Source organism: Zea mays, chromosome 7, assembly GCF_902167145.1.
Source record: "Zea mays cultivar B73 chromosome 7, Zm-B73-REFERENCE-NAM-5.0, whole genome shotgun sequence".
Taxonomy (NCBI): Eukaryota; Viridiplantae; Streptophyta; class Magnoliopsida; order Poales; family Poaceae; genus Zea; species Zea mays.
Genome location: NC_050102.1, coordinates 181783509 through 181796736, shown reverse-complemented (window position 1 = coordinate 181796736; position 13228 = coordinate 181783509). Strand labels below are relative to the sequence as shown.

The window sequence follows — 13228 nt, the reverse complement described above, 5'->3', positions numbered from 1 at the left end:
CATTAAACACCACTGTACATGCTCTAATGCGGGGGGGCTGGGGCGACTTCGTGAGCGGGGCATTATCTCCGGCGACGGGTGGGCAACACGAGGTGGGGGCATTGGGGCGAGGGCACGTCCCTAGGCCGCTGTCAATAATGGACCTCATGCGTCCGAGCTCCCACGCCACGCGCGTCGATCCGCACATCACGTACCCGCGTCGTGTCGATTCGCGCATCACGTCGTCGTTGCGGGGAAGGAGGGATATGCGGGCATCGCGGCTACGTATGGGGGCATGCTCGGTGGGCAGAGCGCGTCGAGGGGCACAGGTAACCGGGCAGACATAGCCATGGTGTCGTCGCCCGTACGCCCACCATAATAGGGATTATTTAATTATATCGTGTCATCACTCGTCACCCTAGATGATGAAGTCAAAAGGCACACGTCCACTAGGTTACACAGTTCGTTCCTCCGACCGACCAGTAACCATGCATGGATTATTCATTTATTCTATTTATGCGAGAGAATTGGCTTAGACTATCTCTAGTAGCTTCTCTATCATACTCTTTATCCCAATTTCTATTTCAAACTTCACTTTATAAATAATATAATCTACGATAAAAAAATAGTGTTTTGCACACTCATATCAATCGCTGGGATGGATTTAGTACTGCTAGGGTACACCTTCATTCCAATTATCATCATCATTTATGTACTCTTTATAATATATTACTCCAAACACTTTTTTAGGAAAAAAAATAAAGGATGACAGTAGCCAGTAAACCACCTGATCGAGTGCATCCACACTTGCAAGTGGCATAAAACCGACGGCCAGGGACCTAAAGCAAACGACTCAAATATAAACCGACGGCTAGCTAGGCGGTCTAAAGAGATCTTCATTAATTGGTAATTTATTTATGATTTTTTGTTAAAGTCATTGCACAGTAGTGGTTATCACTTAGAATGATAAATAGCATTTATAATGCTATTCGTCACCTTACCACCCTACAATGTTTTAACGAAATTTTATTAATTATTAAATTATTTGTGATTTTTGTTCACTTACTCACAGTGGGTGATGATCGTCTAGATTAATGAATAATATAACCATATTTGCTTCGAATTAAAGTCGATCGTTTAGACTGCTACAGCTGTAATCCACAAAGACAAAAATAATATAGAAGCAGTATAAACCGGTACGGATTAAAGTCAAACGAACAGGATGAGATAACGCACAAATGAACGAAAAAAGACATCATTTCTGCGTACAAAATTTTAGACGAATTAGTACTTTAGGATTCTAAGAATTACGATATATTATTGTATAAATATACTTAGATGTATAGCTAGAACTATAAATCTAGAAGAACCGATTAAAACAGATAGAGTACATAATTTGTTTCGTCCCTTCGTGGACGAATCGCGCTCCGCCAGCTTTGAGGTCCACAACTATTGATGGCCAAAGGTTACGTATGTCACAATATTACACACTTACTATAAAGCAAGATTTATCATATTTAAAACCATATAATAAACAATAATTCACAGTTACATGCACATACCACAATTGAATTCACAAACCTTTGAATATTCAGATCGGAGCCGATTGGTGTCTTCTCATACCTTTAAAGCAAGATTTATCATATCTAAATATCAGAGGTTACGTAGACTTATTCCAGATTAAAATTTAGCACTGTTTTCCACACCCAAATTCTGGCTGTCCATAAAAGAACAGTTTGAAAGATCCATGTTTTGAGTTTAAATAAGCTTATTTTCATGCATGAAGTTCGTGCAACCCCGGTGCCCTTTGAGAGCTTCAAGTTTGAGGTTTGATTATGCACCTTTATTTGTGATGTTGGAACAGTAATTACCATTTGTTTAAGTTCTCAAATTTGCTTGACCGAAACTGGTTTGCCAGCTCTAAAACTGAACTCAAACTTCAGTCCTTTTTTTTTACCAAAATTTGAGTTACTCTCTTCCGAAATCTGTTGATGTTTTGGTGTTGCTCTTATAGTGAAAGTTGTAGAGCATACATTGAAGAACAACATCGATGTTTGAGGATCACAGGGTCGTTTCAAGTGGAGAGGTAGGGAGGGAGCTACCTCCTTTCGTCGCTGTTTTATTTCTTTCAGATTTCAGAGTCGCCGTCTCTTCCGGCGGCCGACGACAAAGTAGGCTATATATAATATATAAGTATACTCCAACTTGACTATATTATATATGTAGTCAAAAGCAAATAGGGGGAAAAAAGGCGACGTGACGTCATCGTTATCTCTGGTATCTTAAATCGTCTGCGTCGTATTCAGGTGAAAAAGAAACCTAGTACCTACGAAAAAGTTGGTTCTTCAGTCACGTGAAATAAGCAGGTACTCCATGGAAGAATACAATTTTAAGCGTAGTACCATAGTATAAGAATATCATAAGTTTGGTAAATAATATATGAACAGATATTAGTATGTACGGTATTAAAACAATATAATACTATTAGATTAAAGTATGAATTGCATTTTTGATAATAAATTAGTTTAAAGCTATAGCTGTGAATATACTATTTACTACTTAGAAGGTTGGCTAAACATAAAACTATTTTAACCCATAGGTAATTTAGGGGTTGTATTCTTTGTTGACAGATGAAGCACTACGTGTTTGCGTGGTAAGCAAAACAAACGGCGGGCGTGTGGTTAGCACGTGCCACAGTGCTAGGCACACGTGGCAGGCTACCTGCAGGCGTGCATCAAAGCTAGCAGTAACAGCCGTGGCGACGGAGAAAACGAAAACAGAGGCCGCCGGACCGGATCGGCGCCGGCGGATCCCAAACCGTGGTCCGCACATCGTCCAGCAGCAGCGTAATGGTGGTCCTGTGCCGTTGAAAAACCGCCACCGCAGCTCCGGAAGCGAGGCTCGGAACACACGCTGCCTGAACTGAACGACGGCTCCGGATTTGGGAGCGGCCCACGGCTTCTCGTCAGGAAGCTGCCGCCGTTCGTTGCCTTTGCCGCGTCAGCACTCTCCACCGCAGCCCCGGCACACGCACTCGTCGCCAGCCAGACGCGCCTCTATTGTCTATATAAGGCAGCGCGCCCGCCACACAGCTCCGAGACACAGCAACCTCCCACTCCACTGTCCACTCCACCCCCACCACCTTTGCCTCTCCTAGCTTTTCCTTGGCATCCTAGCTCTTCCTCCTCAGCCGCAGCAGATCGACTAGGAAACATGTGCGGCGGCGCGATCATCTCCGAGTTCATCCCGCATCGCGGCGCCAAGCGGGGTCTCTGCGCCGAGGACATCTGGCCGCACGCGGCCGCCGACTTCGACGACCTCCTCCACGCGCACGCGCACGCGCACGGCCACGACGACGACGACTTCGCCGCCGCCGCCTCCTTCCATCCCGACCAAGGTACGCACGTACGCTTGCTTTCTGTAAATTCAACTAACGACGACGACCAGCCATGCACGCAGCGTAGCTAGAGCTGACATGCATGCATACTGCACCGCAGAGCCGCCGGCCCGCAAGCGGGAGCGCAAGACCATGTACCGCGGCATCCGGCGCCGCCCCTGGGGCAAGTGGGCGGCGGAGATCCGGGACCCGGCCAAGGGCGCGCGCGTCTGGCTCGGCACCTTCGCCACCGCCGAGGCCGCCGCGCGCGCCTACGACCGCGCCGCGCGCCGCATCCGCGGGGCCAAGGCCAAGGTCAACTTCCCCAACGAGGACCCGCCGCCCGAGTACGACGACGACGACGACGGCCACGCCCACGCCCACGCCGCCGCGGCGCAGGGGATGCTCGCCATGTCCGCCGGCGGAGGCAGGGACGACCACCTAGTCGACTACGACGTCGTCGACGTCATGGGCATGGGCGGCTTCTTCCAGCACCACGCGTACGTGCCCGACGCCGTGGCGCAGCAGGAGCAGGTGCCCACGGTCGCGTACGTGCACCACCAGCCGCCGCCGCAGCAACCGCAGGGCGCTGCCGGGATGGACATGTGGACGTTCGACGCCATCAACACGCCCGTGCCCATGTGATGTGATCGACAGGGCAACGGGCGGATATGCTAGCTGCTGTGCGGCCTGCTTTGTGCTTCTTATGAATGAACATGTTGCTACTTTCCAATATTTATTTATATTCGTTGCAAGCTTTCTATACCTGCAATATATTAGTATAGGAGCAATTTATCTGCCCATGTAATACTAGGGGTCCAAGTCCAACTCTAGCATCTCACAAACACTTTCCCTTCCTGCCCTAGCGGTTCTTGCGCAAAGATGAATTCTCCAGTAATAAATTGCCGTGGATTAAGTCCCATTTTATTTTACCACCGGCTCATTTATTGTGCTGTGCAACCAAAATAACGGACTATAATGTCACTGTATCAGTATAGTTCGTTTCAGGCGGCCTCACTGTTAAAAAATTGTGAAGGCGCTGGATTAAAATGAACAGCTGACAAGTGAAGATAGACGAGCAAAGCAAAAGGGCAGCTAGACTTTCACATAGTTACGGCCCACAATGATATGTGAGCATCTTCGTGACGGGCAAGTCTCATGGCAAAAACAAAAAAGGAGCGAAATTTGATTGGTTCGATATCCGATAATGACACGAGATTCCGACAACTAAAACATTACAACTATGACACCAAAACGGTAATATTGAGCTGACACGAGCAAAACGGCACTAGATTGGCAAGGCAGTGGCCACTTAGACCTTGAAGCCCCTGCTGTTCCTCCTTCCTCTCGCCTTCTCAAACTTCCTACCCTTCGAGCGAACATAAGGCTTGGTGTGGCTGTGAGGCACTCCTGGTGCAGGCCCGAAGTGCCTGACAGCTTCCCTAGCGTTCTTAGGACCCCTCAGCAGAACCTGCCAAGAAATCATAGACAATGATTAGGACAGTTACACAACTCTCAACTTTCCTAATCAAGATGACCGATTTTTTTAATAATATAGTATACAGAGGCACAGTGGGAATTCCAGAACTTGGAACGAAATCAAGGGACCATAATATGATTTCATAACAATAGAAAATGCCTCTTCATCTTTAGAGGAGTAAAAGATGGGAAATGCTAATGATCATGTCGGTCAATACACATGGAGTAGTAGCATTAGCTGGCACGCCTTGTGTGGAATATGCATGGCATCAGTATACGGAATACTACCATCTCATCAATGTTGAATATGCATGGCGCAAGTTCAAAGGTGAAACAGCCTCTTCTGAAAACATAACGTAGTTGGTAGCCTACACTACAATCATAACAAAAATGATATGTGAAATGACCCTCCTCCCAACGGTTCAAAATCAATTAGTACTTCTATCCTGCCGCTAGGTTAAACGGACATTGCACAGACCATAAGAAAACACATTGTGGTCCAAGCCATTTGAGACCAGGGCGACCCAGGATCACATGTTAACCATGATATATGCACCATAAGTGAGCGTATCGTCTAGTGTGAAAATTTAGAAGTAACCTGAGAAACGAGAAGAACTTTCCTGCCAAGTTCCCATTGAACTTCAAGCCTTCAAAAGTCTATCGTAGTGGGCGTTGGGCAGCGATTTCAATGTAACGACAAACAAGGCAGTAACATTTGAAAAAAAAAAACTTCGTAATCAAACAAGCATGTTTGTGTTCCTATTCAACCACTAGCACAGTTTCAGTCAGCAAACTAAAACTAATATTGGTTGGACCATTTGGCACCAGGGCAACACAATGAATATGCAATGGGCTGGTAAGCCAACCATGTAGGTCTATGCACCAGTTTTATCTCCTTGGCTTGGAAAGGAGCCCAAAGAAGAGGGTAACAGATGCAATCTCTGGTCACAACATAACTATTTCATAGCCAAATGATGACAAGAACAAAGCCTCCTACCGCAACTAAATTTCTTTTTTTTAGAATCACAAGGGATTTGCGGCTGCCATTGCATCGCACCAGGACAGAGCATTCAGTGTTTACAACCTATTAAACAGCATCTACAGGTTCATCAGAATACTCCAGACATATTTTAGTACAGCAAAACACAACCAGACTAGACAGAATTATATTCTGCTATCTACACGTCTTCGATGTACTGTATCAAGCATTACCGTCAGCAAAAAAACAGGTGAATTTCCAACACGAGTTAGCCATACCGTGTTTTGCCCAAGTGGGGCACGGAGCGCGAGCTGGTCGAAGGTGAGGCACTCTCCGCCAGCATTGATGATCCTGGCCCTCGCTGTCTCAGTGAACCTGAGCGCGCAGACCTTCATCGCCGGCACCTCGCTGATCCTCTTGTCGTCGGTCACGGTGCCCACAATCACGGCGATCTGATCACCCTGCAGCCCCACAAGGCACATGGATCGAAATTAGCCTCCCACATTTAACCATCACATCATCAAAAGGGTGCTGGCCAAGACCGAAATTGCATTCCAAGGTACCTACCTTCCCCTCCATGAACCTGACGAGGCGGCGCATCGAGAGCGGCGGGCGGTTGGTCTTGCTCATGAAGAGGCGCTTGAGGATCACGGCGTTGAAGTTGCTCTTTGTCCTGCGCACAAGGAAGCGGTAGAGCTGCATGCGAGGAGCGAATCGCGTCAAATCTGAACACGCGAACACCAATTGAACGGCGACAGCGTGAGAGGACTGGGTCGGAAAGGGGGGAAATAGGGGGCTCACCTTGACGAGGAGCTTGAGGTAGACATCGTCGGACTTGGGCGCCGTGCGCTTGGTCTTCTTGTTGCGGCCGCCGGCTACGAGATCGATACCCTGCGGAGGAGGAGGACATCATCGTGTAAGTTAGTGGCGGATTCCGAGGACGACGACGAGGAAGAGGAGGTGATGAGATAGATTACCATGGCCGTGCGATGGCGGCTGCGGCGGCGGCAGGACGGGCGGGGCGCTAGGGTTCTAGAGAGTGATGGGAGCGTACAGAGAACTTAAATACGGGGCCGATGATGGCCAAGGTAGATGGGCTGGCCATTTTTATTTTCTTGAGAAAAAACTGGGCCAAATTTTCCATTAGCTGGGCTGGGCCAAAACCAACATGAAATATTCGTTCATTAGCCAGCAGGGCCTGGACGTTCAATGTGCATCAATCTGCGGGGCCTGCTAATAACCGAACATTGGTGGGCTTCCATTTCATTCCTAGTCACCAACGACCCCCGCCTATGCACAGCAGCAGAGCAGGTCTTCACCAAGGACCAAGAATCAGTCATAATCCAACGAGCTAGACTCGCGCTAACCGAATAGAGATCTTAGCAGTCCCCAAACCAACAAACAGGCAATCGCTCAACTTCACGGCTGTTCGGTTCCACTCAACTAAAATTTAATCTCTGTCATATTGAATATTTGAGTGATAATTACAGATATTTAATATAGTTGAATTATGAAATAAATTACAAAGAAGAAGGCTAAAAGACGAGACGAATCTATTAAACATAATTAAGGCTATATTTAATACTCATATTTGATATTCAAGTATTTGATGTGACACTGACTAAACTTTAGTCACGGAAGAAATTGCACACCAAATTGCCTTTGCTTCGAATTTGGCTTGTAACATGGAACCGATCATTGATCAACACTGAAACTTTGAAGGACATAGGTACCCTCTTGGGATCTCTTAGAGGTGAAGCCTTCTAGATAGCTAGGTACCTGCTTTTAGCTTTCATGTTTTATGAAATAGATGAAAACGGTCTTTATAATTGTTTCAAGAGAGATATAGAGATGAAGTACATATGTTTTACAGTTATTTTAACCAAACGATCTATATCCTTTTTTTAGAGAGAGAGAGAGAGAGACTGCGAGAGCATACATAGCTTTTGTCGCAGCGTACACTAGCAATTTCCATGCTTGAACAGAGCAACTAAAGGTGTGTTTGGTTTGACTTTTGGTTTTGGCTTTTGCTCCCTTAAAAGCCAAAAGCCAACCAAAGGGCTGGATCCAGGAAGCAGCTTTTTCTAAAAGCCGATTTTCTCGTAGTGCAAATCTGAAAGCACCCCTGGACCTGCTTTTAGTGGCTTTTCGGATGGAACTGTGAAAACATATATCGAAGAATTTTTAACGACTTTTAGTGGTTTCCACCAAACGGTTTTTAGCTTTTTAACAGATTACAACATACAGCACCTTTTTCCACAGCTCACAGCCCACAGTAACTTTTTTCACAGCCACAGCCCAACCAAACAGACCCTAAGCACACCGCCACACCCTACCTCTAGCTTACACCCAATTGTTAACCCTGTGCTTGTGCATATTTTTTGTCTGCGCTCACCGAGTTGAACGGCGATGCATGCATGCATGCTCTTTGTGTCTACCATTACAACAGCATTTTCAGCTACACTGCGGTGATTAAAGGAGAAGAGCATCAGTGTAGAATCTGAGCCTGAACGGACACCCCCCCAGAGAATGTACTGCAAGCTGCTAAGGACTGGGCTGAGCTAATCTAATCTACCAGGGCCGGGCTGTAGCTATCGTGAGTTGTGGAGGCATTGGCGAGAATCACAAGGATTTTGGTTTGATTTGATTTGATGGCGTCGGGTAAACGGTCATAAATTTGCTGGATGAGAGGGTCATAAATTGGATGGGATGGGATTAGCTCCACTGACTGTCGGTCCATCACGCTCACCACATCATCCATCCGCTGGTGGCGCGCGCTCTGCTTTTGCTTTGCTGCCCCTTTTCCTCCGCCGGGCCTGCCGTTTTCCACACCCACTCTCGCTGTCCGTCCGTCCATCAATTGCACGTCCGTCAATGGCTTTTGCGTCGCCGGGCGGATACGCAACCCAACCCATTCATCAAATCTGTCGTGTTTGCGTGTGCGTCCAAGTGAAGTGAAATCCACCTCCACCACACCAGGGTTTCATTCGCTACCCTCGCGCGCGCAAATTTTGCTTGAATACACATGGATGCCGACGCATCAACAACACACACACACACACACACAAAAATATTTGCAACCAAACAGGACAGCCTAGGTAGCGATAGCAACGGGTCCTCATGGTTGCTTGTCTCCCTCTCTGCCTCTCTTGCGCGCGCATCCGTGACATCACCATGTTTATGTTTCGATATATGCGCGCGTTGATCATGTTAGAGCTGCCAAAGTTTGTTTTACCGTGGCTTTTGGATGGCGTTCTAGTATCAATCCCGTGTTTGGTTTGACGTCGGTTCTAGCTCCATCAGCTCGGATGATTGACTACTAGTTAGAGGTAAATAGGGACAATTGTAATTATACTCGTCTCCGTCATTGCAATATTCAAGAACGAAGATAGTATTTATTATAAGAAAACGTCCAGATTATCCCCTATCCCCCGCCTATGAACGATGTTCATAGGTTCCTCAAAAATATATTTTAGTTTAATTTAATCCACCATATGTTTGAGTTGGTTCAATACTTCAATCTACCACTTAAAAAAACTTCTTTATTCCTGTACGTACAAACTAAATTTTCGGTTCAGATTTTATTAGTTAGTAGCTAATGTTATAACTTAGTCTAGAAAACTATATTACGATTTTCATAATTACTTTGTTAGGCTAAAGATAATATAAGGTAATAACTTTAATAATATACAACTAAATTTAAATTAATGATAAAAAAATATTAACATTTTTTCTAACATAAGTTATCATGTCTTAAATTATCTAAAAATAAATTCAACATTAACGTGGAGAAAAAAAAAGACAAAAGTTAAATTTGAAGTTAATATTTTTGAGGTGATTGAGAACACCATAACTTATATATGTTAGAAAATATATTAAGAATTTTTATCATTATTTCACATTTAGTTTTGCACCATTAAAATTATTATCTTATGTTTTTCTTATTAAAATAATTATAGAAAATCACAATATATTTTTTTGGCTAAGTTATGGCATTAAGTCTGGCCTACAAAATTTAAATTAAAAACTCAGTTTATATATAAATAAATAAAATGAAAAAATTTGTTAAGAGGTAGATTGAACCAACTCAAACATGCGGAGGGATAAATTAAACTGAAAAATACTTTACAGGTTTATTTGGACATCATATACGGGGAGAGTAATCTGGACCTTTCCCTTTATTATATATCCCTCTCTCTTTGGTTAGTCCTTGACTTGCACTCTCCGACCAGGTCGTAGTGCAGTGCACCATCAAGCAGGCTAGCTTGCAAACAAACCCAAAGCGCGAAAGCGCCACACCAATGATGCGGCATGAATGAATCCGCAGGCCAGATGCTTTTAAGCTACCTAAAAATGGGTCATGATGGACGATGATCTGAGCTAGCCTATAATAATGGGTCAAGGTGTCAGTTTAGAATCATGCTCAAGTCATGTGTGTACAACATCGATGATAAAAAATAGCAGATGAAGAGAATTTAGTAACCAAAACATCAGGCTGCACAAGGTACGAGCCACATCCAAAACGGAAAGAAGTTGTAAATTCATTCACAGGTCATGGCCATGGCATAATTAATTCACAGACCATGGCTATGCCATGCTTCGTCTGATACACGATTTCTATTATTTTTACAGTATTTTATTTTTATAAATTATAACTATAGCAGTACAAATCCACCCCATCCATCGCCTCCACGGCCCAGCCCACCCCACGCCATGCATGCCCATACCTCTGATCAGCTACTCCCACGGACCCTCACACCTACACCGCTACACGGCTGCACTCTCTCTCTCTCCCTTTCCCCGGTGCATAAAAGGAGAGGCCGGGCTCCAACCTCCAACCTTGCTTCTTCTTCCTTGCTCCTCCCTCCACTACTGCCACACCGTTCCGAGTTCCCGACGACGAGCGAGTATGAGATGAGGTGACGAGAGGTCGAGATATATGTGTATATATATGAGTGAGAAGGACCACGCTGGAGAAGCAGGGCACGTGCATGCACATACGCCATTCTCGATCTCTCCTCTCCACCACTACTGCATCTAGCTATCTCCATGGATGGATGTACGTAGCTCGGACTGGATCGATCGGAGAAGCAATAAGCTAGCGAGCTCATGCATGCTGGCTGTGCACGCACGTGGTCTCCTTCTCCATCACGGTTCTTTCTCACTTCGCTGCCACAGCATGGCCCGTCGCGCGATCATCGTCACAAGCTAGCTATTGGTACGGTGGTGGGTTCAGTGACCCCTACCCCTGCCGGCCGGTGCGTACCCGGCCTACCCGTCGCCGCCGTTCGACATCGATATCGCAAGGTCCAAGGTATGCTAGTTCGTGATCACTGGCGAGCACTACGGCACTACCGATCATTTACTGTCATTCATGCTGTACCTGTACGTAGAGCTAGGCATATATGTTCTAGTTCATACTGTGTCCAATGAAGAGTTGAAGACACTATGCATGAAAAAACATGCATCATCTTCGATCGATCTTGTCAAATTGCCGATTCTCCCGCTTCAACGCCTACCAGCCAAAAATTAGCAAATTGCATGCATTATTGTTTGACATGACAATTTATCGCGTACATATCATTTCAGAATATAATATGCATGCAGATACAAAATGTCCCTTTCCCCTTTCTCCGTTTCCATTGTGTTAATTTACTGTGCACGGCCATGGATGACGCAGCAGCAGTAGGTAGCTAGACAGCTGCAGGCCCCGGCCTGCTGCCGATTGTTGAAATCCATGTCCTAGCTTTGCTGATCCCTGTCAAACATGCGATCGAGCGAGCATCCATGTCGAGCTCGACCTGTATGTGGCGTTTCGTTCCCACTGATTTATTTTGACAACTTGGATACTACACAAAATCCAATGCAACTTCCGTTATTATCTAGTTATAGTGGGATTAGGGTATGTACAATCCAATTAAATGAATAGCCATTGAGAGGTCTAGATAGCTAAGTGAAAAGAAATCAAGAGATGACTCTTCGCGAAGAGTTTCTCTTTCTCTGCACGACTCTATGTATATTGTGTCTTCACGACTTGACTGTATCTACGATCTAGAGACTAGAATTTCATGTAGTCGTGTTTAGGTATTTCTTATGCTTGGAAAACCGGTCCAAATGTTTAGATTGTATATGACCTTACTAGTGTGAGATTCTAGCATAAATTCCAATATAAAATTCAAGAGTTATTTGGTTAATAATGAAATTCTAAAATGTGATTTTACAAATAAGGAACGAACCAAACGGGGCCAGAACAATGTACTACTATTTCTTACCAAAATGGCCTCGGTTGCTTTGCTGGTGACTAAGATCAGCCAAGTACGTGGGCTCTATTCACAGATTAAATTACCCTTTTTGAGATTGTAGGGTGAATTATTATAACCAAAACCTCGAATTACAATATTTCTATATAATTCGGGCGAGACTTGTTTTTTGTGGGTGATTATTAGGTATTTCTCATTTTGCTCAATAATAACTCACTGTAATAATCTAGTGATTGTCCAAACACAATCACTATTCAAATCTATGATCTCAATTAGTGGTGAATCCAGAAATGAGTTAAAGGAAAGGCTGATTTCCTATTGACAACTGATAGAGGCAACACAAGTTTCTTTCTCTTTTCTTCTCTCATAACATCTACCATTTTATCCAATTCAGTCCTATGAATGTAGGGTACTACGAACTGATAGAGACTCATTTTTTCTCTCTTCGCCTTCTTTACCCTCTATTTTACTCTACACTTCACCTCCTCCCATAAAGTTTTATGGTTGTAGGGGCTCGAGCACTCCAAGTCCCCCCTTTGGATCCGCCACTCATCTTCATAATCTTATGCATAATCTAAATTGTACTAATTTGTCCGTAATCAACAAGACCTACTTGATTTAACCCATTTATACTAGTTGACCATGATCCATTTATGCTTTTGGGATGAGGCTTCTTGGATCGACCACAACGCTCATGCATAGGCATATGTGTTGTCAACATGAACTATTTCCCACGAAACCGGCTTCCAACAAGGGCATGTATATGACATATGTATTTTGGGTGGCTTGACCGAGGAGTAGGGCTGAAAACCAAATGACAATTTCCGATTTTCGAGGACCATTTTTGAGATTTTGCCGATTTTTAGCCTAAACGAAAACGGTAATGGTAACCGCAAAAACGAAAATGGAAACGATAAAAAAGCGGAAACGAAAACGAAATTGTGCATCCAAAACGAAAAACGAAATTTCCAAGTATCGTTTCCGAAGAATATCTACCGTATTTTGCATCTGGTGTAGATCTCAGCCCAGCCCAGCGTGTGCATTGTGCAGTCATCCAGCATCAGCCACTCAGCGCTCGGTCTTAGCTAGATGTGGCAATAGATACCCGAATACCCGAAAGGTTTACCCGATATGCATACTGGTATAGGATGATTT

The 13228-nt window shown here is 44.8% G+C and overlaps 2 protein-coding genes, 1 long non-coding RNA gene and 1 other non-coding gene across 4 annotated transcripts; 3 read left to right on the top strand and 1 right to left on the bottom strand.

Moving 5' to 3' along the window:
- Positions 1–3074: 3074 nt before the first annotated feature.
- On the top strand, positions 3075–4112 carry LOC100286307 (ERF-like protein). Its single transcript, NM_001159194.1, is given in 2 exon segments — positions 3075–3376; positions 3477–4112. Coding segments are annotated over 2 exon segments (708 nt in total). The 5' UTR covers positions 3075–3192; the 3' UTR covers positions 4001–4112.
- Positions 4113–4374: 262 nt separating this feature from the next.
- Positions 4375–6851, bottom strand: LOC100192878 (60S ribosomal protein L18-3). The gene is made up of 5 exons (NM_001138066.3): positions 6791–6851; positions 6615–6704; positions 6381–6509; positions 6092–6274; positions 4375–4826 (listed from the first exon to the last, which is right to left on the bottom strand). Exons 1-5 carry the CDS (start codon positions 6791–6793, stop codon positions 4668–4670), a joined length of 564 nt encoding a protein of 187 aa, NP_001131538.1. The 5' UTR covers positions 6794–6851; the 3' UTR covers positions 4375–4667.
- Positions 6852–10653: 3802 nt separating this feature from the next.
- LOC115029015 (MIR164dHG) lies at positions 10654–11288 on the top strand. Its single transcript, NR_163701.1, has one exon. It is a non-coding gene; the product is annotated as an MIR164dHG (long non-coding RNA).
- MIR164d (microRNA MIR164d) lies at positions 10766–10981 on the top strand. Its single transcript, NR_121030.1, has one exon. It is a non-coding gene; the product is annotated as a microRNA MIR164d (primary transcript).
- Positions 11289–13228: the final 1940 nt, after the last annotated feature.